Source organism: Sciurus carolinensis, chromosome 14, assembly GCF_902686445.1.
Source record: "Sciurus carolinensis chromosome 14, mSciCar1.2, whole genome shotgun sequence".
Classification (NCBI taxonomy): domain Eukaryota; kingdom Metazoa; phylum Chordata; class Mammalia; order Rodentia; family Sciuridae; genus Sciurus; species Sciurus carolinensis.
In genome coordinates this window covers 4,151,360-4,176,938 of record NC_062226.1, presented here as the reverse complement: position 1 = coordinate 4,176,938, position 25,579 = coordinate 4,151,360, and the positions used below count along the sequence as shown (strand labels likewise).

Below are 25,579 nucleotides of genomic sequence, written 5' to 3'. Positions count from 1 at the left end.
CAATAAAAAAATAAAATAAAAAACACATAAAAACAAAAACAAAAAACATTCCTTTATATGTTTATTAGCCAGAGGTATTTCCTCTTTTGGCTCATACTTGTTCAGACCTTTGTTCATTTTTCTTTTGCATTATTATTAGCATCATACTAATCTCTCATTTTTAATTTGTTTTCACTCTCTTAATGGTATATTTTGATTAACAAAAGTTCTTAATTATAATAAAGTTTGTCAGTTTTCATTTCATAATCAATGCTTAGTTTCTTTTCTATGAATTCTTTCAAACTGTCACTGAAATGTGTTGAAGCATTCATTATGGTCTAGTATTTTACAGTCTTCTTGCACACAGTGGGACTGCTACAAATCTGGTATCAATCAGATTCTGTGTCTTTGCAATATGCTCTTCTCTTTTCAAATTTATTTCAAATTTTTTCTAATTTATCGTTGCTGCTCTTAAATTTCATTGATCTGCTGAAAAACTGGTTGACGCACAGTTCATATATGTAGCCCAAAAGTAAAGTTTGTAATCTGTCTTATACAGATATTTTATTCCTTTACTCCATTTTGTCTACTGATTGATCAAGAAAGAACAAGGAGGTCTGGGGATGTGGCTCAGTGGTAGAGAGCACTTGCCTAATAAGCACAAATCCTGGGTTCAATTCCCAGCACTGAAGAAAAGATAAATCAATAAATAAAATAATCACTAACAGGAGTATGTTGAAATCTCATACAACATTAATGAATTTACCTATTTCTCCCTGTTAGTTTTACCAATAATTCCAACATCTACTTTGAGGTTACTTTAGTATATTACACGCTTGACCATATTCAACCCTTTTTAGAAAAGACTGTTTATGTAATAATACTATAACTTCACCAGTTTTTTTTTAGTTTAGTAGTTGCCTATTCTTTTTTCCTCCCTTGTAATCAACTTTTTTGTGTCTTTGTTTCAGGTATCTCTTAGAAACAGAATCTTTCTAGATTTTAACTGTTCTGTAATTCAATCTATTGTTCAATAAATTCAGCCCACTTACATTAAATACTGATGTCCTTCAATCTGTTTATATGTATGAGTCTTTTTTCTATTTCTTTAAAAGCATTTCTCTTTTCTTAAAATAACTCACAACTACCCCTGTCCTGAGGATAAAAATTCAGCAGCATGCTGTCACACCTTCGGTCTCCTTGCCGGCCAAACCCATCATCATGCTGACATCACCTATTCCGAGTTATTACTGATATATTCACTTTCTTTGAATTTAACTTTAAAAAAGAAATTCAACCACAGTATTTACTCAACTTTATATATCTCTTGCAACGTCTCCTGGGTTCTTACATTTTATGTATTTCGTTTGGTGCAAGCCTGTGTGGCGGACCTAGAACCTTATACAAACAGGATATTTCAATTGTTCTTATATTTGAACGAGTCTGGGTAAAGGTACAAATTTAGGTTTTAAGCACTCCCCAGAACATTCTGTAAAACTACTCCTTTAGTGTCTTCTTGCACACAGTGGGACTGCTACAAATCCAGTGTCAATCTGATTCTGTCTTTGCAATATGCTCTTCTCTTTGGAGAATCTTTTCAAATTTATCTTTGCTGCTCTAAAATTTCATTGATCTGTTGAGGTAAGGCATGGTTTTTCCTTCTCCACTCGGATACACTCTATATAGGTCCTTAGAATCAATGATCTTTATTTCAATTCCAGTAAATTTATATTATTTCTCCAATATATCTTTTTCTGATACTTCTTTTATCTATGTTAACATTACTACTTCTGTCTTCCTTATCTCTCTATATTATTATCTATTTCTCTTTTTTCATTCTTAGGGATTTGCTTAATCTGGTCTTCTAACTCAGTAACTCAATTTTCTCAGCTATAGTCCTTAAAAGTATTATTTATCCTATTTCTTGAGGCCTTTATTTTAAATACTGTATTTTCTACATCTTATAATTCTGCCTGGTTCTTATGTTTTCTTCTTCTTCTTCTTTTTTTTTTTTTTAAATCAGGGATTAAACCCAGGGCACTTTACCACTGAGCTACATCCCCAGCCCTTTTGATTTTTTAGTTTGAGACAGAGTCTCAGTTTCCCAGGCTGGCCTTGAACTTGTGATCCTCTTGCTTCAGCCTCCTGAATCAGCAGAATTATAGGCAAGCACCATTATGCCTAGTTGGTTCCTAGTTTTCTAGTTCTCATTTCACATTAATATCTTCCCTTATTTTTTTCTAGCATGTTTATTATAATTATTAATTCCTGGACAATGTCCTAGTATTTCTGCTTCTACTGAAATCTTTTTCTCAAATACCTTCAGTAACTATAGAAGGAGGACAGCACCCAGCCTGGCTTACTCCCACTGAATTCAGGAATAAGAGTGGTGGATAAACCCAAGTCATAAAAGGAATAGTCAGTCACTGTCCTACAACTTAATTTCCCAGGTCAGGGAAAAGCAACATCAGGAGAAAACACTAACAGGTTGCAATTCCCCAGTCCTGGAGTTTGGACGGGATGGTACTGAAGTAACTGTTCATCAGTGGTTAGCTGGTCCCCCACAGCTTACCTCATCATCTCACACACACCAGGGCTCTGCACTGCCCTGGTTTCACTCCTGTTGTAACCTGGATCAGATCCTTGAATTGTCAGATACAGGTGCAAGCACTGCTTATCCAAGGCAATGGTAAAGGAGAACTCAAAGCAAAACCTTAATTCCTTTCCCATTTTATCCTTCCACAGCCAAAAAACAGGTATATTAATCAGTTTGTTGTTGCTGTGACCAAATTCCTGACAATAACAACTTAAACTTTCAGAGGTTTCAGTCCATAGTGGGCTGGCTCCATTGCTTTGGGCCTGAGGTGGGGCAGAGCATCATGGTGAAAGTTACGAAGTTCACAGTTAACCAGGAAGCAGAGAGAAGGGAAGGGGTCTAGATTAAGATATAGTCCCCAAGGGCACACTCCCAAGGACCCATCTCCTATAGATCCCAATAATGACTTCAAACCATTAACCCACTAGTGACTGGAGCACTCAAGTTCCAGTCACTCTCCAAAGGCCTACTACCTCTGAGCACTGCTGCCCTGGTACCACACTTTCAACAGGCGAGGGCCTCTAGGGAGCATCCCAGATCCAAACTCTCAGGGATATCTCCTCCTATCTCTCACACCATTCAAAGCAGACCTCCTCCAGAGCTGATCTCAGTGGAAAGGCCAACAGTACTGGTCTTGGCTATACAGCTTAACAATCATGTTCTTCATGTGTTATTCAGGGATTTGGTTTGCAAGCTCATCCTACAGAGAGGAATTCCAGACTTCACCACCACTCCTTCCATGCAATTTCCTGGCTATAAATTTGGGATTATCTCTATCTAACTCTCAGAGCCCTACTCCAGAACCCAGTCTGTTGTCAGCAGGTCAGGGATCCCTGACTCTGCTTACACAAGACACACTGTAGACCTAGTGACCAAGCCTACAAGTGCGTGGCCCAGGACCTGATTATGAGCTGAGACCTGTGCTATAGTTTGTATCTGAAGTGTCCGCCGAAAGCCCACATTAAAGTCTTGGTCCTCAGCATAGCACTATTGGAAGGTGACAGAACCTTTAGGAGGTGGGGTCTAGCAGAAGGTCTTCAAGTCGCTGGCAGCACACCCTCGAAGGGCATTGTGGAACTCCAAGTTCCTTCCTTTCTCTTTCACTCCTTGGCCATGAGTGCTGTTCTGATCCACCATGCACTCCTGCCATGACATGCTGCTACAGGCCCAAAGCAATGGTGCCAAACGATCATAGACTAGAACTTCCAACATTAAGCCAAAACAAAACTTTCCTCCTTATTAGTTGATTATCTCAGCTGTTATAGTGATAGAAAGCTCATTAACAAAACCTGCTTCCTCTTAGTTAGAACTTTAAAATACCAGTCAACCTCTTGGTACTTTGTCAACCTTCTTTCACAGAGGAACCCCACCTGCCTTGTTCTAGACACAGAACTTAGCCTGGGTCTTTGTCTTGCCTGGAGTGTACTTCTAATTTCTGTTCTGCACAAGCTACCCACGGCCACACAGAACTACAGGATTCTACCCATTTATTACTTTGGGTTTCTTCTGTTCCATTGCTGGACCACAGAAACAGTTAACTTCTGAGAAGTGTGACTACATTTTTTTAATGTCCTCATTTTTAACTTTTCCTATCATTGCTGTGTCTGGCACAAGAAAACTGAAATTCAACACCATCTCAACATGATCCCAGACCGCACTCTTTCTTAGCTGGGGAAAATGAGTCTTTTTCTCTTTGCCTAACTTTGTCAGAGCAGCCTCTCATGGCTACTGAATGGTTTGAAGCAGTAACTCAGTTCTCTAAGTATAAGGATCAGCAGCATAGACTGTCTCCCTATATGGTGATAAGACCCCAAACCTAGACAGAAGACCATGTCAGGTTTCAGTACGCTAGTGTTGCTCTCTGCATCTGTTCCTACTCACTGTTTTGACTTTCACGTTTTTCCTCCTTTCTAGCATCTTAAGAATTTCCTAGCCCTTCCCACCTGGCCTTATAATCTATTAACAAATTAATTTTTTCAAATATTTAAACTTGTATTTCATTGTTTTTGGAGTTGGGTAGGCAGGTAAGAAATGAGTTAATTCAGTTTGACATATTATGAAAAAAAAAAAAATCAAAATTATTCCCCTGCTTGTCTAAATTCAAACATCACCTATCCACAATAGCTTTTTCTTAACTGTAGTAATATAAAATTTAAAATTTAAAAATATTTTAGCAAATGTATGAAACAAAATAGACACCAAAAACCTCCACTAACCCACTACAGGGTGGGAGACATAGCTCACTGGTAGAGCACACACTTGCCTAGCATGCCTGAGGCCCTTGGTTATAGCTCCAGTGCAGCAAACAAAACAAAACAAAACCTCCATGAAAGCTATCTATATATACAAAAATAAAATATTTCCTTCTATTGCCTAACATTCCTACTCACCATTTCATTGGGATGGACCAAAAATAAATAGATCCCTGGATGTTTGTCAAAAACCTGAAAGGAGCAATTGGCTTGTTCCATTCGACAAAGTGCTTCAACACATAATTCATCTATATAGGAAAAAGGAGGCAGGAAATAAAATATAAATCTTATCAACACATTTAGAGTCCCTAAATCTGACTCCTTAGTTGTTTTATTAAGTAAATGAAAAGTTGTCAGTTGCCCGCCCCCTTTAAACTAAAGTATACAAAAGCTTACAATGTAAATCCAAGAACAATATTCGTGGTATTTACTTATTCACGTGATCACAGTATGTTCTCAGCAGTATTTACTAGAATACACACACACACACACATATGTGTGTGTGTATGTGTGTATAAACTTGGCTTAATTATCTCCACAGGGTATCTTCTTAGAGGTACGGTTATAGGGCTGGTCCATTCCATTTGCATTTTACATTTTGATCCACCTGTGCTTATTTGGTATAGGAGTGAAGAATGAGTCAGTTTTTTCCCCAAATGGCTCGTCATTCCACTTCTATTCACTGAATTATCAATTTACTCTATAGATCAATTAACTTTAGTTTGTTAAGCTTCAAAAAGTGCTAGTAATAGTGGTTGGGTTGGGAAAGAGGGATAATGATTAGAAAGGGAGTTCAAGACATGTTGATAATGTTTTGTTTCTTGATCTAGATGTTGGCTACAAAAATGTAAAAGCTCACTGAGTGCATTTACTTTTCTGAATGTTATTGCTTAATAAATGCTTTATAACATTTAATAAAAGTTTAATAACATTTAATGTTATTGTTTTTAAAATGCTTTATTAGAACTGTTGAATCTAATCACTTTAAATTTATTGACTTAAATTTATTCAGTCAATCAAATCTTTAGGTCTATTTTTCAGTTTATTAAATTACAGAGGATAGAGAAGGAAATCAGAAAAATCCAAATTCTGTTTTTCCACAGGGCAACTATATAGTCTCCTTAACAAGTAAAACACATGGAGGGGTTGGGGGTAAGCTAGATGAGATGGCGCATGCCTGTAATCCCAGCAGCTCAGAAGGCTGAGGAAGGTGGATCGTGAGTTCAAAGCTAGTCAACAACTTAGCGAGACCCTGTCCCTAAAGAAAATATAAAAAAGGGCTCGGGATGTGGCTCTGTGGTTAAGCACCCCTAGTTCAATCCCTGGTACAAAAATCAAACAAAAAAACCAAGAATATGTTTTTGTACCTGTACAAATACTCCGTCTTGGATTAAAAAAGATGAAAAAAATATCAAATAAATACAATGTACCATCCCTGACAGGACTCTAAACAAAAGAGACAAAAACCCTACATTTTAGTAACTATTGAGAAAATATGAATGTGGACTATACATTATATGCCTTAAAGGTATTCTTAATTTATTAGATTTAATAGATGAAGATGTCTTTAAAGAGATCTGTATTAAGAAATACTGATACAAACAACCAAAATTTAGACGGCCACAATATGCACACCATGGAGATCAGTGACAATTATTATGGACCAGTTGTTTTCACACATGGGGATTTTGCTCCCACCCATTTACCAAGGGACATTCGGCCATGCCTGGAGACATTCTGGGTTGTTCCAATAGCACAGTGGGGAAGAAGCTACTAGCATAGTACACAGCAACCAGGAATACTGCTGTACAACCCACACAATGAACAGCACAGTCCCCCACAATGAAGAATTATCTGGTCCAAAATGTCAATAATGCCAAGGCTGAGAACCCTGCTATACAGACACATTATATCAATGAAAATTAACTGAATGAATAGACATGTGATAAAGTAAATATAGCAAAACATTAACTGTAAAATTTATACGACAGGTATATGGTGTCCATTCTTCTTACAATTTTGTGCGTATGAGAAAGAGCGTGCGTGAGACTGAACCCAAGGTCTCACACACATGAGGCCAGCACTGAGTTATATCCCCAGGCTCCAATTTTTTAAATAATAAAACATGTAAGTTGAGAAACACCCAAGATACTCACTAACACGCTCATGTAGAAGCAGATAAGGGTATTTCAGTATTTCAAGAAGAGGAACTCGAAGCTTATTTTCAAAGTCTTGGCCAGTGAAGTCAAATGGCTGTGCCTCTCCATTGTTGTCCAGTATATATAATTCATCATCATCTCCAATTTCTGCCTTCATGGATTTTTCAAAGTGGTTTATGAGACGTAAAGTTTCTAATTCCCATAAGACCTACAGGAAGAGGAAAATATAAAATGTACTTTCTATCAACAAAGTATGCTGGAAGGGGTGCTCATGCTAGAAAACCTTTTCCTTAGTACACAAATTCAAAAGTTTCAAGTACTAGCCATCACATCACACAGACATGCCTGAGACATCGTAGCTTTGGTTCCAAACCACTGCAATAAAGTGAATACTGCAATCAAGTGAGTCACATGAATTCTTAGTTTCCCAGTGCATGTAAAAGTTTACACTACACCATAGTCTACTAAGCAGCACTATGTTTAAAAAAACAATGTAAATACCTTAATTTAAAATGCATTATTGCTTCAAAGTGCTAAGGATCATCTGAGCCTTCAGTGAGCCACAATCTGCTGCTGACAGTCTTGCCTCAGATGTTAATGGCTGCTCACCATCAGGGTGGTAGCAGATGAAGGGTGGGGAACTGTGGTAATTTCTCAGGGATGAAATTCACTCTTCCTTTCATGTAAGACTTCTCTAGAGCAAGATGCTATTGGATGGCATTTTATCCACAGAACTTCTTTTGAAATAGAAGTTAATTCTATCAAACTTTACCACTGTTTTATAAACTGAATTTACATAATATTCTAAATCCCTGGTTGTCATTCAACGATATCCAAGGTTATCTTCACCTGGAGTAGACTCCATCTCAAGAAAACCACTTTCTTTGCTCATCAGTAAGGAGCAACACCTCATCCACTCAAGTTTTATCATGAAATTGCAGTAATTCCATCGTATCTTGAGGCTCCACTTCTAATTCCAGTTCTCTTGCTGATTCCACCACATTTGTAGTTAGTTACTGAATTGTAGTCTTGAGCTTCTCAAAGTCATCCATGAGAGTTGGAATCAATTTCTCCCAAACTCCTGTTAGTGTTGACATTTAATTATTTTATTTATTTTTTTGGAGAAAGGCAAGGCTGACCTTAAACTTGTGATCCTCCTAACCTCAGCCTTCTGGTTGCTGGGATTCTAGGTATACACCACCACACACAGTTTACTCTTGATATATTAATCTCTTCCCATGAGTGTTTTTAATTATATTTAGAATGGTGAATCCTTTCCAGGTTTTCAATTTACTTTGCCCAGATCTAGCATAGGAAATGACTGACTTATGAAATATATTTCCTAAATACTAAGACTTGGAGGTCAAAATTATTCCTTGATCCCCAGGCTAAGAATGGATGTTGAGTTAGCAGGCATTATCTTGCCAGGCATAGTGATTTCATGCCTGTAATCACAGTAATTCAGGAGGCTGAGACAAGAGGATCACAAGCTCAAGGCCAGCCTGCGCTATATAGTGAGAACCTGTCTCAAGATTTTTAAATAATTTGAAAAAGGGCTGGGAATGTAGCTCAGTGGTACAACACCCCTAGATTCAATCCCCAATACCACAAAAACAAAACATAAATCTTGTACATCTCCATCAGAGCTGTTAAACAAACAACTATATCGTTAATATAATGTAACTATTAATATAATGATAATTTTAATATTTTGAAAGGAACCCATCTTACTGTGTATAACCAGTGAACTTAAAATATTTAATAAACCAGTGTGTAAACAAATGTGCCGTCATTCAGCTTTGTGGTTCCATTTATAAAGCATAGGCAGGAGAGATGGTGGCATACGCCTGTAATCCTGGCAACTCAGGAGGCTGAGGCAGGAGGATTCCAAATTCAAGACCAGCCTCTGCAACACAGAGGACCCAAATACTTAGTAAGACCCTGTCTCAAAACAAAAAATAAAAGGAGCTGGGTTTGGAGGTCAGTGGTAAACCACCCCTTGGTTCAATCCCCAGTAAAAACAAACAAACAAACGAACAAAGCACAGCAGAGTCTGTTTGGTATAATTCTTAAGGGCCCTAGGATTTTTTCAGAATGGTAAACGAATATTGATTTCAACTTTAAGGCACCATCCACATTAGTCTCTAATATGACAGCCTGGTTTTTGAAGTTTTGAAGCCAGGCACTAACTTCTCTCTGGTCATAAAAATACTGGCTGTTATCTTCTTCCAACATAAGGTTATTTCTTCTGCACTGAAAATCTGTTCAGTGAAGCCACCTCTGTCAATGACATTCTGGGCAACTGAATGCTTAACCTTGCACTTATGTTATTTATGGAGATGGCTTCTTTACTTAAACCTCATTAACCAACCTCTGCTAGCTTCACTTTTCTTCTGCAATTTCCTCACCTTTCAGTCTCTATAGAATTACAAAGGGTTTTGCTCTGGATTAGGCTTTGGCTTAAGGGAATGTTATGACTGGTTTGAGATTCTCTTCAGACCACTAAAACTTTTTCTGTATGAGTAGTAAAAGCTTTTCACCTTGTCATTCATATGTTCACTGGAAAAGAATTTTTAATTTCCTGCAGGAACTTTACCTTCACTACCTGGCTCTTTGGCACATAGGTCTAGTTTTTCATTTTCTTTCAGAACTGGGGATTTAACCCAGGGGAATTTTACCACTGAGCTACATCCTTAGCCCTTTTTCTTTTTTGAGATAGGGTCTCACTAAGTTGCTTGGGGCTTCTCTAAATTGCTGAGACTAGGCTCAAACTTGCCATCTTCCTGCCTCAGCCTCCCAAGTCACTGGGATTACAGGTGTGTGCCACTATGCCCTGCCAGAGGCCTAGCTTTTGACATGCCTTCCCAAGCTTAATCTTTTCTAGATATTGGTTTAAAGTGATGGATGTGTTTCTCTTTCTTTCACTTAAACACTTAGGCACCACTGTAGAGTTATTACTTGGCTTAATTTCAATACTACTGTCTTTCAGAGACTAAGGCAGCCCAAGGAGAGGAAAAGAAATGGGAAATGGCAGTCAGGACACATACGTTTACTGATTAAGTTCTCTGTCTTATAGGAGCATAGTTCATGGCACTGTAAAGCAATTACAACATCATCAAAGATCCATGACCACAGATAACCATAACAGGTATAACAACAACAAAGAAAAAGTTGGAAATATGGCGAGAATTCCAAAATGTAACAGAGACACAAAGGGAGTGCACTGGCACTGGAAGAGGAAACTGGTGGACCTGCTTAAAGCAGGGTTGCCATAAGTTTTCAACTGGTTCCGGGGGGCGGGGGGGGGAGGCATCTGTGAAGCACAATAAAGCAATGAGCCAAAGGAGGTATGTCTACATTAATTTAAACAAAACAGTTTCTAAACATGGCCATGCTTATGAGATATGAGGCGTTCAAATACTTTTTCCTGCAGAGTTTTGCTGTAAATATCCCAACAACCCTATCGACCATACTCTACTCAAAAGACCTGAGCAAGGTCTTTTCTACCTTTCCTTCCATGTTCCAGTCACAGCTATCTACCTTAAAACATCAGCTTCAGCATGAAGAAAGTGGATATCTTCAAAATTAGCAAACTACAAAATGAAAGCCTCTTAATACAGATTCGTAACTAATCATCCCACCTCCATATATTGTACACATCTCTATGTTGTGTTCTTTTCATCAAATAAATGTAATAAACCAAATGCTTGCCTTCAGAGATTTGTAACCATCTATCCATAAAAAAGAAAAAGAATGGTTACCAATTAAAAAAATAAAGTCAAGCCATTCCAATATATGAAGATACCACTGATAAATTCAATGACATAAAAAAGTAAAATAAAAGGTATTCCACGTGACTCCATTTCATAAAATTATGTCATATCAAAATGACAAGTGATGAATCACAAAATTTTGCTTTAGATTCCAGTTCAGTTCCATCAGTGGTAAGTATTTATCAGCACCTGCTATACACCAAGTAGTAAGCTAGGCACTACAGAGGCTACATTAGCTTTCAAATTTTAAATCCTCATCATTTCCCTGAATGCTTCTGAAAGAGTTCAAACTTATTCTCTTCCTTCCTAAAACCTCTGAAAAACAATGCCTATCTCATGTAAATTACCTCATGCAAGAATGGCAATTCATCTCTTGCTTTGTGGTATTCAGCTACGCATTCTAAGCAGTAGCAGAGGTCTTCATCAGCTGTCTGGAATTCACTGGAAAGGGTCCTGGATGCATAGCACTTGAGGAAGTCAATGGTGGAAACACCACCTGGTGTACACCAACAACATGTGCTCATTCTGTACCTGTACCCAGGAAAGAAGACATTTAGAAACTTAATAACGAACACTTCAGACCTATTTTTAATGAAGAATGGGTACATGTCCTAACCAAGACCCAGATTTTGAACTTAAAATGTGCCTCTACTGCCAGAACAGTCTGCTGATCACTGAACTAATTCAAATCTGAAAGCAGGGCGGGGGACACAGCAGTGGTAACATGGTCACCTAGCATACTTGAGGCTCTGGATTCTACTCCTAGCACCACAAAACAAATCAACAACAACAAAAAAAAAAAAAAACAAAGCATTTTGGTAGCAATAAATAGCATAAGACAATGTACAGTTGGGCTACCCATGTAATATTGGTGAGTCACAGACTCACCAATATTTTCAAAGTACAAATTTTGCAGTAGCCTAGTAATTTATAAGTGGCAAAGTCAAAAGCTCAAGAAACCTTTCATATTTCCAGCAGTCCTATTCTAGAAATCTCTGGAAACAAAAATCTATGCATCTAAACTTATACCAGTAACAAAAACACATAAAAAAGAGCTTCCTCTGGTTCAGAAAGTATCTACAAAAGCTAGCAATGTACTGCTGTAAGTTTAATACTTGTTTTTGAGCCTCTTCAACTTTTTGTTTTTTATATACCATTATAGCTTTCATCAATCTCAAAAGTTAAAGGGGGTTAAAATAATCATCTAAATCTCAGCAGTCTCAAAAACAGCAAAGCAGCAAACTGGTACCAAGAAGGAAGGGGAAAGCTCAAGAACCAAATCTGTGAAAGGTTTGAATGAAGATTCATAAGGTGGGTCTGTCACAATTGCAAATGGCATGAAATTGAGGATCAGCAAATAGGATGGAAGCCAGAGTTCAAAGAGATCTCCAACTCTAAGTATAAAAGAAAAAAGCTAAGACACTATGGTTTTATCCCTATAACTAAATGCATATAAAAGCTAAAAGAAATCCCACTGTTAATAAACAGTGTACTGTGGCCAAATAAAAAATAAATGTGTACACTGATAATACGTTAAATAAATAAATAGGTTATATACAGCAGGGAAACTGCAAAGTAAACCCAGAGGATTTTGTAATGCCAAAGAGTTAAACTGAAGAGTTCTCCATGGCAAAAGCTGAAACAATATGAACACAATACTGTAATGCTGGATTATAACCCAAAGAATAAATGAGTACAAATCCATCAATACTGATACAAATAACTGATCAAGTGAATCAACAAATGGAAGTGAAAGAACACATCTTCCTTCCATAAAAATTCCAAGTAATATATATGACATTCCTGGTTTCAACAGGTAAAGCTTAAGCCCAGCCCTCATGACTATGAACCCGACTTTTAGTCAATCATCCCCAAAAAACAGAATTTGGAAAGGGCAAAACCAACACTTTATAGTGAGACACCTGACAACCACAATCTTAAGGAAGGGATCAAGGTTAACCTAACTAGAGGAAGGAGTCATGTCAACACCCTCTAACATGTGATGAGGAAGGAACTTCCACTCTCTGGTATGCTTGCCAAAAGCTCCTAATTCCAGTCTAGTCATGAGAAAAACAGACAAACCCAAACTGAGTATCCTAAACTACTACCTGCCAATCTGTAACAACAGAAGAAAATCATACCCAAGAGGAATTATGTGTTCTTTCATATGAAAATAATAATTTATTGGGAATTAAGGCAGGAAATTATCCAACTGACCTGATGTTAAAAAATCTGATCTCAAGTTAACTATTCGATCAGCCAAGTTTGGGGGGGGGGGGGTGGCAAATCCAACTGTGAACTAAGTTCCTTTCATAAACAGAATGGACCCAACCCTAACCCGTGCATTCAGGGTTGATAGCACTCTAAAAGCGATGAAAACTGATTAGTGGAATGTGAAAAGGCCCTACATTTTTTTGTGTATAAAGCGCATATGTACATATAACTCATTGAGAGAGAATCTATTGATGATTCATGGAAGAGGCAATCAGAAAAAAATGTCTTAAGTCTCCCTTCAGGGAAGAGGAGACAATAAAAAGTTAGGAAACCTAAGCAAAGTCACTGAATGTTTGAAAATACAAATTTGGCAATGCAAGGCTTTTGAATAAGTATCAGCATAAAATTCACAGTGATATAGTCTGCTAATGGGAAATTGGTAACATTTTGAAAGAAATTATACTTTTCTGCTGAGGCTTTTTTAAACTCCCTAATCTCTCTTTAACCCATGATTAAATAATTATAAGTGCATAAGTATAACCAAATATACTTATCTGTCTTGTGAACTGATTTTAAAAATTTATTAAATATTTAATAAATTTAATAATATCATCATAGGGATGTAGTTTAGCGGCAGAACAATTACCTACCATCTGTGAGGCCCTGGATTTAACCTCCAGTACTGCCAAAATCTATATATATTACTTTTACTCATGTTTCTAAAAAGAATTCAGAGTAGCTTTCATCATATAAGTACATAAAAGAAGAACACTGAAAATAAGATTTCAAAAAAAGGTCAAATTTATTTAGGAGTTCAATTTCACTAAGTCTTAAATTAGGAGCTGACTGAAGAGTAGAACAAAAGAATAACATCATTACATAGAAAAAAAAATGTTAAGAAAAGTTCAGAGGCAGAGTTCAGCCTGTTTCTGACACTAACTCTACATTTCATTAATACCTACCTTATACAAGGGAACTAAAGACTAGGGAACACCAAGATACAGTAATTTTATTTAAATAAAAATTTCTTATACCTGAAAGAACATCATCATAATACTAGGACATTTACAGTTTTGAAGAAACTGGTTTTTTCGGTGATCTAACTCCATGTGGGGAGTGAGCTAACAAGAATAGAAAGTGAAACTTCATAGAGATTTCTCAAAAACATCAACTGTTTCAAGCATGACTTTGGCAGAGAAAAAGATTTACAGCTGGCTGGCACCACTGGAGCATGTCTGAAATCCCAGCAAAACGGGAGGCTGGAGCAAGAGGATCCCATTTTAAGGTCAATCTTTGCAACTTAGCATTGCCACTCTCTCAAAAGAAGAAATTGAGAAAAAGGGGTAGGAAGAGCACCCCTAGTTTCAATACCCAGTACAACACACACACAAGACTGCAGTCAACCTAAACTTTAAAAAACTGAAGGAATTTACAGGAAATAAAATGTTGTGTCCTTTAACATAATCAACAGAACAGAAAGCTAAAGAAACCTATTGAGAAAATTAGCCTACTTCCTCATTCATCTCAAAAAGGAAGACTAGCGCAAGCTGCTGTCAGGTCTCCTTGGGAGTTCCATCTCTTTTCTTTGTGCTTAAATAAATCCTACTCCTTTCAAAAAAAAAAAAAAAAAAAAGGAAGATTATTCTCAAATTCTCAAAGTAGATGGGAGTCACTGTCACAGAACAGGCAAATGCCATGGAATCTAGAATACAGAAAGAACACTGCTGTAGAGCATTATTAACAACAACATGCCACCTTGATTACTCTCAAAAGGCCACAGTATGTGTGGTTATATCCCCAAGTCTAAAATCATCCTGGACCAATGGCTAAGACCAAGAAATCTCATTTAGGGTATATTTATCTTTTAGGAAAAAATTTTGCTCATAGATTACTAGGAAGTCTATAAGTCTTTGCAGAACACAGTTCTTCTTGGGGTCTGTTTTATCCTCACTGAACTGCTACTGGTCGAAATCATTACCACAGACTCATCCTTGGAATATAATTTCTCAAAATTAACTAGACAGAAATTTAAACAATCTCTTTCTTCTACCTTACCCAGTTAAACATCTTTAAAAAGCAATTTAAATTCACCATCTCCCACTTCTTCAAGCTCCTTTGCACTCTAGCTTCTGCCCTTCACCCACTTAATGTTTTTACAAAGTTCCTAATAGTCACAGTCACCATATTACCCAATCCAATAGGCTCTCTACTTGACTTTAACTGTACGAAATGCTAGGCATGCATTCCTTGGCCAAGTCGACATATCATTTTCTAGACACTGGGTCTCCCAAATTCCTTCTGCTTCCCATCCAAGTATCAGTCTCCAAAGGTTTGAGACTTCTGACCTCTGCGTTCAGTACTTTTTCTGGGTGACCTTACTCAAACCACTGTTTGAACTACTACCTGCACTGAAGCTTCTCAAAGACTGCCAAAGTCTTTTTTTTTTTGGAGATGGAGTCTCACTGTGTTGCTCAGGCTGGGCTCAAGTGATCCTCCTGCTTCAGCCTTCTGAGTGACTGGGACTACAGGCATCTTAACCAGCTTTAAAAAACACACACACACACACACAAAACAAAAAAATTAAGACACTGGGGATCAAACCCAGGGTCTTACACATGCTAGCTAAGTACTCCATCACTGAGCTATATCTTCAACCCTTGAAAAACTATTAGTGCAATTCATAAATAGGTTCCAACTACTTAATAATGATAGCCTAGACAAGAAGTCCAAAAAGATATATTCAATACTCAATACTCAACCACATACAGTGTATCTCTACTTACAGGTCTGACAGCCATCTCAAAGAAAATATGACCTGAACAAAACAAAGTTCTTGGCTTAAATTTGTTACAATTTGTCTTATATTCTTACACTGATAGCAATACCCTCCACTAACCAATGAATTAACCAACACTGTTCATCAATGGATGAATGGTAAAGAATATGTAGTATATACACATAATGAAGTTTTATTCAGTCATAAAGAAAAACAGAATTGTCATTTGCAAGAAAATGGATAAAACCTGAGAAACTTTTTTTAAGCAAAATCAGCCAAACTCAGAAAGTCAAAGCTGCTGTCATATGTGGAAGCTAGAATAGGAAAAAGGAAAAGAAAGGAGGAGGGGGATCTCATGAAAATCCAAGGGAGATAAGTAGAGTACAGAAAAGGGACCAGGGGAGGAGGAAGAGAAAAAAGAAATACTGGAAAATAATATTGGTCAAATTATATCGTCATACCACATGCATGTATAAACATGTAAACAAAACACACTATTGAGTACAACTATAATGCACCAATAAAAAAAAGAAAAAAAAATTTTAAACACCAAAAAAATCTCTACTCTTGCCTTTACTCCATTGTCTACCTTCTTAAACTACACCTGTACTTTTTTCCTCAGCGTCATTACCATTGTCTTGGTTTAATATATTTTCATTAATAGCCTGAGCTCAATACACAGGGCCTCCGTGACCTGGCTTCAGCACCATCCTAGCCACCTTACCTCCTTGCACCTGCTCATACTAAAACAACTCATGGTGCTGTCATTCCCTGACTTTATGGAAGCTCTTCCATCTGCATTGAACACACCCTTCACACTTCTGCCTAGTTAATCCCAGGAACTTAAAAAAAAGTGTAAATGATGAGATTTTTTTGATAAAATTCAGACTCATTTTTAAAGTGCTCCAGTAGCGATTCTGTATTTGAGAACCAACAAGATGCAAGGCATCCCTAGGGCCATCACATCTGGGAGATTGACCCAACCTCTCTTCCAGTCTATCTTTCATGATCTCCTTCTCTATTCCTGCAGGACACCATACAAATTCCATCACTGCACTTAGCAGTGGTCTTCCATTTATTTACCAGCCCCCAGCCCGAGCAACTGAGAGTCTGTTAGAGTAAGGATCTGTTCCATATATATCTATATTTTAACACCAGTGCTTGGTATATATTGTGACTGAAAAGAAGAAAGTCTTAAAGAATAATAATTACCTTGGCAAAAAGCGTGCAGAGATGTGATCCTCAGTTGAGACTGCTTGGCTTATCTGTGAATGACTGACGATTTTCATTCATATATATTCAGATTTTGGCCCCCCAAACATTTCTGAAATTTAAAAAGAAATAAAACTAAGTGGCTTTCATATCTTATCCGGGTCTCCCATCAGTCCTCCAGAGTGGGCCACCGGAAGAGGAGCTTAGGCAGGCCAGAGGACCTGTCCTCTAGACCAGTCATGAACGAATAAAGGGGGAACTGCCCATTCTAACCCCTAGGTCCTGAGGGTACTGTTCGACTCCGGGCCCAGCTAGGCACTGGGACAAACATTCCCCAAATTAATAAGTGCAGGTAACCTCCCTCCCAGCCTCTCCAGGAACTAACTCTGCGCTGCCACTTATCCAACTCGCCCTTCTCCGGGTTCTCTGCCCCTAGGGGTCGGGCCCGTTTCACGCAGGCGGCGCAGCTCCCTCCGGGACTGAGCTCGGGAAACTGAGACCCTGTGGCCGCTGTCAGCGCCGCGTCCCCTGCAGGCTGGACGGGTGGGCAGGCCTCCAGGCGAACGCGCCTCTCCGGAGCCCGCCGGGGAGGCAGCCGCGGCGAGAGCCCCCAGCCCCAGGCCACCGCGCAGCGCCCAGCCCACAGCTCGCTCGCAGGGGAGCTCGGGGCGGGCGTCCCGGCGCCTGGGCCCGGCGTGCGGGGCACAAAGGGCCGCCCGCCGGCCTCCGGGGACGCTCCCGCCGCGCGCCGCGACGCCGCCGGGGCAGCGCCGCCCCTCCCCCACCGCGGCCTCGCGCGCGGCGACGGTTACTCGTGGCGACCTCGCGCGCGCTCACGCCCGCCCGGCCTGCGGGCCCAGAGCCCGCCGCCCTCCTCACCGCGCTTGGCCCAACACGGGTCGCCGAACCACCTCCATGCCTGGGCCCAACAGTCGGCCGCGGGCGGAAGTGCGGGCCCGCGGCCGGGCGCCCAACCCGCAGTCGCCGCGAGCGCAGGCCCCGCCCCCGGGCGGCGTTCGCAGGCCCCGCCCCCTCCTCGAATGGCTTGTTTTGGTGCGCCGAGGGGCGGGGCGTGGGAAGACAAGCAGCGGGGCGCCGCGGGCAGGCCCCGAGCCGGGAGATAACGTCACTTCCGGGTCTCAGGAGTTGGGCCAATCAGGAACACCCGTCGGAGTGGACGGGAAAGTTGACGGCGGGGCCTCGCTCCAGACACGCACCTTAGGTGGGGCGGCTCTCCACGCGCCTAGCCAGCCCCGGGCTGATTCGGCGCCTACCTCGCGCCGTTTCCGTTTCGCGCTTGCTTTCAACGCTTCAGGTGTTTCGGGAGGGGCGATGCGGACGGCGGAGGAATGTTTCCTTCCCTTCGGTCTTCCTTTGGAAACCTAAAACATGCTCTCACTTGAACGCGGCACCGGGGCGGACGCAGACCTCGAGTGCCCGGAGAGGGCGGGCGCCGCAGGCTCTCGCGAGCGCCTGATTGAGGCGGCGTCGGCGGGCGAGTCGGCTCGCTTTACCCCGCGTCACACCAATCCCGCGCGTCACTCCAAGCCCGTCCTGCGCCTGACCCGTTTCTCCTAGTGCTGGACCCGGCGCGCGCGCCACGACGAGGCCCAGCGGAGGAGCTGCGGAGGAGCTGCGGCCGCGCCGGCTGGGCCGAGCGCAGGTTGTGCGTGCGGGAGGCGGGTCTCCGCCCTCGGGAGCTCTGGGCGCGCCTGGCGGTGCTTCGTGAGCTCTGGGCAGAGGCGCGTGGCTCGCTGCGAGCCCGCGGAGGCGCCCCGTTGTCCGCGCCGGGAAGCGCGGCCGAGAACCCCGCGCTGCGACTCGCGCCGTGTGCGGGCGCTGCGACGGACCTGTGGGGTCAGCGCCAGTCCGAGCCTGAGCAGCGGGCGCCGGCAGAACGGGACCCGGGCCGGGGAACGTTCCAGAAGGGGCGTGGCCTGCCGCAGCGCGGCGACCGTTGGGGCGCCCGGCCTGCGAGCGGGGGCCGTTAGGGCTTCCGGCCGCCTCCGCGCCCCGGCGAGGGTACGACGGTGTGGAGCGGTCGCGGAGCCTTGTGGAGCGGGGCGCAGAGGCCACCCGGGTCGTGCCTGCCGTGCCCGCGGAGCGCGTGCGGCGGGCCGAGCTGGCGCCGGCTCCTGGGAGGTCCGGGGAGCAGAACCGGACCCCGCGTTCTGAACGGGCTAGGCCGCCCGCTGGCCCTGGGCTCATGAAGTTGTTTCTTATAAACGGGGGGAGGTTTGGGATCGAAGAAAATAATTTAAAATATGTCTTCATACCAACACAGTAAAAATGTTTTTCTTTTTTCTTTTTTTTGGTACCAGGGATTGAACCCAAAGGCACTTTATCTATACTGAGCCACATCTCCAGCCCTTTTTTATTTTTATTTTGAGACAAGGTCTTGCTAAATTGCTGAGGCTCATCTCAAACTTGAGATCCTCCTGCCTCAGCCTCCCCAGTCTGGGATTACAAGCGTGTGCCACTACGCTCAGCTTTGTTTTACTTTTTTAATGGAGGAAAACACCATGACAGCAAAATTGTGTAGGGCCTTTCTTTATAATCACACCCCTACCCCGTTTGTATCGGTGAACAATATATTATTAAGTTTGGCATGCTTTTCTACTGAATTATACTTATTGTATTTTTTCTGCAAATTATTTTCTATACTCCAGACCATGTCCAGAGACTCATGGCTCTACAGTGCATTCAGGGATGGTAGAGCCCAAAACTTACACAACTTGTACCATGTATTTAAATGAAAGCACTGCAATAAAATCTCTGAATACAAAAGTAGAAATTAAAATTTGTATGTATTTGGAAGGAATAAATAATATAAATTCTAAGTTTTAAAACACAAAACCCACAAATATAAGAAAAATCTTGCCAGGTGTGTTGGTGCATGCATCCTCTCAGGAGGCTGAGGCAGGAGAATCACTAGTTGAAGACCAGCCTCAGCAAAGATCCTAAACAACTTGAGGAGACCCAGTAAAAAAATAAAAAGGGCTGGGGATGTGACCCAGGGGTTAGACACCCCTGGATTCAGTCCCTGGTACAAGTGTGGTGGGCTGACAGATCTGACTCCATGAGAATGTTCTCAGCCAGACTCTAAGGGAAATAACTAAACAGACTCCATTTTGCTCTGAGACTCCATGTTATGTAGGAAATAAGCTTCTCCCATGGGAACACCCTGCCTCTGTACCCATCATCAGTTACTTGGTGTGACATGTTTAATAATATACAATGGCAACTCCTATGTAGTAAAAAATTGCTCTCTTTTGATTCCTATTGCTCCTAAACAATGTACCATGTAAACAGTGATTGTGTGGATGTTAGTAACCATTCTTTAGTTTGTACCTAGGTAAGGGTCAGTTTGACCCACTTCCTCCTCTGTTGATCTCATGATGTTAATGTGTAATTTTGAATCATAGCAATAGACACATGATTAATGTGATTTTTGGTATAAGAACCCCTACAACCCTGTGGTTGGGGCTGTTCTCCCAATAGCCACTTTTGGGGACATTGTATGAGACAGTCAGTTGGCCAGCTTAATAAAGACTCTCAAATTTGTACTTCTCAGTGGTGATCAGTCTGTTCTTAAGTTGCACCCCATAACAAAAGAAACAACAACAAAAAAATCTCCAGGAAAAAAAGAGCATGACATTTAAACTGCTAACAATTCCATATTTTGTTCCATATTTTGCATATAATTAGATCAACAATGAGGTATAAAATAATTTTCTATACTAAAAGTAATTATCCTTTCTCTGGCATATTGACCAAATCAAAGTTTAGAAAAAGCCTCTTTCAGTGCTGGGGAGATAGCTCAGCTGGCAGAGTGCTTGCCTCGAAAGCACAAGGCCCTGAGTTCAATCCCCAGTACCGCAAGGAAAAAAAAAGTCAAATTAATGATCTAGTTTGATGATGCCAGAGGAGTTTTTAGGATTATCAAATTTAAGAAAATTTCTATCCAGCTTTTTTTAATTTATGAGCTGTAAGATGTAACAGGTTTTCTGTGATGGGCTGACAGATTTGGCTCCATGGAAATATAAGCCAGGCTATGTGGGCAATGAATAAACATTCCATTTTGCTGCTCCCATGGGATGCCCAGCCTCTGTACCCATCAACAGTTGCTTAGGGTCTCCCAGGGGAATACCCCACCTCGGTTAAACAATATACCGTGTTAATGATGTCAACTGTGATTGTTTAACTGTTCTTTAGTGTGTACCTAGGTAAGGTCGTTTTGACCCACTTCCCCCTCTGCTGATGATTTCAGATCCCATGATGTTAGTTTATAATTTTGAATCATAGCAACAGACACTTACGATTGATGTACTGATTTATGGTATAAAAACCCCTGCAACCCTATGGTCAGGGCTGTTCTCCCAATAGCCACTTTTGGGGGCATTGTGTGAGACAGTCAGCCGACTTAATTGACTCTCAAATTTGGACGTCTCAGTGGTGATCAGTCTGTTGTTAAGTTGTACCCCACATTTTCTAGGGTAGTGATTGAGCCTACTTTAGATTCATACCACTCAATTACCAAATCATATTTGTTCTCGATTTTAGATACATACTATGAATTTCATACTTCAGTGTTTTAGGTTGAAGACCAAGTCATGGTCATTTTTACCTATTTGATCATGTAACTCATTCCACTACATCATTTGGCTTATCAACAATCAAGACTATTACTCATTTTTGCATTTGAAATGGACCTTTTCTTAATAAGTTACTAAATTTTCCCTCACGATAATGTCTACTGGGGCTATGGGTACTCAGTGATACAGAATTTGCCTGGCATGCACAAAACCCTGGGTTCCATCCCCAATACCACAATCACCAAAAAGAAAGATGACATCTATTGACATCGTCATTGTTTATCTTCATTTTGCCTGGTGTTCCATAAATTGTTGTCAGCTTTACATATCTATCCATATAATATACATATAGTGATACACAATACCTAGCTTTTACGATGAGTTTTAACACCTCCATACTTTGTGTAGCCATCTCTAGTCAAGGTATGACATTTTCTTCATACCAGGGTGTACCCTGTGCCATTCTGCAGCAATCATCTTCTCTATGCTCAGCTGATGGAACTGCTGCTCAGACAGCTAGGACTGCATCTGTCACCAGAGGTTCATTTAGCCTGTTCTAGAACTGAGTATCCATGGGATTTATATTCTGGTCTCTTGGGTCTGCCTGCTTTTGTTCAACATAACGTGTATGTGATTCATAGATGTTATTGCAGGCAGGGATCATTCAATTTTATTTTTGGATTTAATTAAGTGAATATACCATGATTAGTTTTTCCCCCCACTCATCTATTATCAGATATTTAGATAATTTCACTGCACAACTGTTTTAATGGGCATGTTTTCAGTGAACTTGGATAAATATCCATGAGTGAAACAGCTGGATTACAGGCTAGGTGTATGTTTTACTTTATGAGATTGCCTCACTACCTTGTCAAGACTTTTTATTGTTATTCTTTTTAGTGTTTGTTATTCTGGCAGGTTAGAAGCACACCCTTTCTATTTCCCTGGTAACTAATGATGTTAGTCATCTTGTACTTCTTGGCAATTAATATATCTTTTCTTGTGAATTGTTGGCACAAGTCCATTGGCCATTTTAAAACTGGATCATTTGTCTTACTAAATAGTAAGTTCTGTACATATTCTGGATAATAAGACATTTCTTGTGTGTATTTGTTGCAAATATTTTCTTCCAGTTTGTGGCTTGCATTTTTTTTTTTTTTGTGAGCTTTACAGTGTCTTTAGGAGAGCAGAAGCTTTAAATTTTGATAGTCTAGTTTATCAATGCTTCTTCAGTGGTTAGTGCTTTTAATGTCCTATCTAAAACTTAAAAGATCTGTCCTATACTTTCTTCTAGAAATCTTGTAGTTTTGGTTATTTATTTTCTGTGTGTTTGGGAGAAGTTGGAGTCTACATTCGATTTTTCAAGTAAATATACATCTATTTGTTCCAGAACTACATTTTGAAAAGATTATCATCTTTGGCACCTGTGCCATTTATTGATGAATTCACTCAGTGCTCAGAGGAAAACTTATAGCTGTAAATACCTTATCAAATTGCCTTACAGAAAGAAGACCAAAGAGAATCTATAGTTAGCAGAGGGAGTAAATAATAGAGATAAGAATGGAGATAAACCTGGTGTGGTGGCTTATACCTTTAATCCCAGCAGCTCAGAAGGCTGAGGTAGGAGGATCGTAGTTCAAAGCTGGCCTCAGCAACGGCAAGGTACTCAGCAATTCAGTGAGACCCTGTCTCTAAATAAAATACAAAATAGGGATGGGGATGTAGTTGAGTGCCCCTAAGTTCAATCCCTGGTACTGGGAGGGAGGGCAGGGGGAAGAATGGAGATAAATAGAGAGTAGAAAGACAACAGAAAAATAAACAAAACTTTAACTCTTTATTTTTAAACAAACATTTGTTGATTTATTTATGTGGTACTGGGGACTGAACCCAGGGCCTTGTGCATGCGAGGCAAACACTCCACCAACTAAGCTATATCCCTACCCCTCCCCCAATTTCATTCTTTGAAAAGATTATTAGCAAAATTGGCATTATGGGTTGCATGTCTGTTTTCTCCAATTTTGTATACTAACCCTCAGTGGGATGGTTATTATTAGGTAAGGTTTTCGGGAGATAACTAGGTCATGAGGATGGAGACTTCAGATTGGGATCAGTGTCTCAGAGGAAGGAGCTTGCTTCCTCTCTCTGCCTCCTCCTTTGGTTGAGGATGTAACCTGGAGATATCTGTCTGCTAACCAAGAAGAGCACCTCACAAACTCCACATCTGCCGGCACTTTGGTCTTGCACTTCCTGACTTCCAGAACAATATTGCTTAAACACATGCCAAGTCATAGTATTGTTATAGCAACCCACGCTTGATCAAATGGTTGGAAAATGTTTAGCTAGAATGACAAAAAAGACTCAAATTACTTAAATAAGAAAGTGGGGCATGGGGGCACATGCCTGTACCCAGCAGCTTGGGAGGCTGAGGCAGGAGGATTGCAAATTCAAAGACAGCCTCAGCAACTTAGCGAGACACTGTCTCTAAATAAAATACATAAATATATATATATATATATATATATATATATATATATATATATATAAATTTTTTTTTTTTTTAAAGGGCAGGGCTTTAAAAAAAGCTCAGTGGTTAACTGCCCCTGGGTTCAATCCTCAATACCAAAAAAAAAAAGAAAAAAAGAAAAAGGGTGTAGGGAGGCATTCTACTGACTTCACAGAAATAAAAAAGATCAGAAGACAGTACTAGGATCAATTGTATGCCAACATGTTAGTTGAGTTACATGAAGAAATTCCTAGAAACTAGTTGTTAAAAATGACTTAATAAGAAATAGAAAACCGGGGAGATAGCTCAGCTGGTAGAGTGCTTGCCTTGCAAGCACAAGGCCCTGAGTTCGATCCCCAGTACTGCCAAAAAAAAAAAAAAAAAAAAAAAAAGAAATAGAAAACCTGAAGGGTCCTACAGCAATTGAAGAGATTGAATCGGTTTAAAAAAGAAAAGAAAATCCAGGATGGCCTTGCTGGTGAATTCTACCAAACCTTTAAAGAATTAACACCATTCTTTGAGACCAGCATTACCTTGATAACAAAGCCAGAAAAAGACATCACAAGAAATCAAAACCACAAACCAATATTCTTTATGAATAGATATGCAAAAACCCTCAAAAAATTAACAAGCCAAGTCCAGTATTAGTCTGCACCATCACGAGTGAGTGGTATTTATCCCAGGGGGGTAAGGCTGGTTCCACACACAAATAACCATTTCATACACCATGTCAGAGGATGTTGGATTTTCATGTCTCAAAATACTTCTTGATTTCCCCTGGGAGTTCTTTGATGCTTTTATTGCTTTAGACCATGTTCTTTAATTTTTAATTTAAAATTTAAATATTTTTAATTAAAAATTTTTTGTATCTTCTTGTTTCATTCATAGTTACATAGTAATAGAACATACTTTTCATGATTTCATTCATTATTTTAAAACTGATTTGAGAATTGTTTTGTGACCTAATATATAATTAGTTCTAGAGAATGTTCCATGTGCACTTGAAAAAAAATGTAACTCCTATTGTCAGTGGTTGGAATATTCTCATATATCTCCTTTAGGTCTGCTTGTTTTACAGTGTTATTTGGGTTCTCTGTTTCTTTAATGAACTTTTGCCTGTTATATCCATTTATTGTGGCATGTGCACTATTGTCCCAGAGTGTCCCATGGCCGTTTCAGGCTCTGCTAACTCTTCCCATGCTGGATAATCTCCACTGATTTAAAGTTCATTCTTTCTCTTGGCTGCTCAAATCTATGTGGAACCTCTGTCATAAATCTTGACATTTTTCATTTTAGTTACTATACTTTTCAAAACCAGAATTTCTACTTGGTTTCTCTTATAACTCTTTATTCATGTTTCCTATTTGAGAGACGTCATTCCCATGATTCCCTTTAGTTCTTTGTACATGGTTTCCTTTTGCTTTTTGAATATATTTTAAATAAAGTCTTTGTAAGTCCACATCTGGCTTTCATCAGGGATGGTTTCTATTGATTGCGTTTCTCTGGGCACCAGTGTACTT

General features: G+C 40.1%; 1 protein-coding gene across 6 annotated transcripts in view; it reads right to left on the bottom strand.

Moving 5' to 3' along the window:
• Positions 1-18,878, bottom strand: part of Setx (senataxin) — a 77,455-nt gene extending 58,577 nt beyond the window's left edge. For 3 of the 6 annotated variants that reach the window (XM_047523974.1, XM_047523976.1, XM_047523979.1), the window contains exons 1-5: positions 17,841-17,976; positions 16,962-17,073; positions 11,107-11,290; positions 6,984-7,194; positions 4,966-5,075 (exon numbers count right to left, since the gene is read on the bottom strand). In XM_047523974.1, the coding sequence (XP_047379930.1) occupies positions 4,966-5,075; positions 6,984-7,194; positions 11,107-11,290; positions 16,962-17,038 (582 nt within the window). In that variant the 5' untranslated portion in view covers positions 17,039-17,073; positions 17,841-17,976. Of the gene's footprint in view, positions 1-4,965; positions 5,076-6,983; positions 7,195-7,487; positions 7,628-7,835; positions 8,068-11,106; positions 11,291-16,961; positions 17,074-17,840; positions 17,977-18,178 lie in introns of those variants that run through there. The other 3 variants (XM_047523975.1, XM_047523977.1, XM_047523978.1) reach the window with 3 other exon arrangements.
• Positions 18,879-25,579: the final 6,701 nt, after the last annotated feature.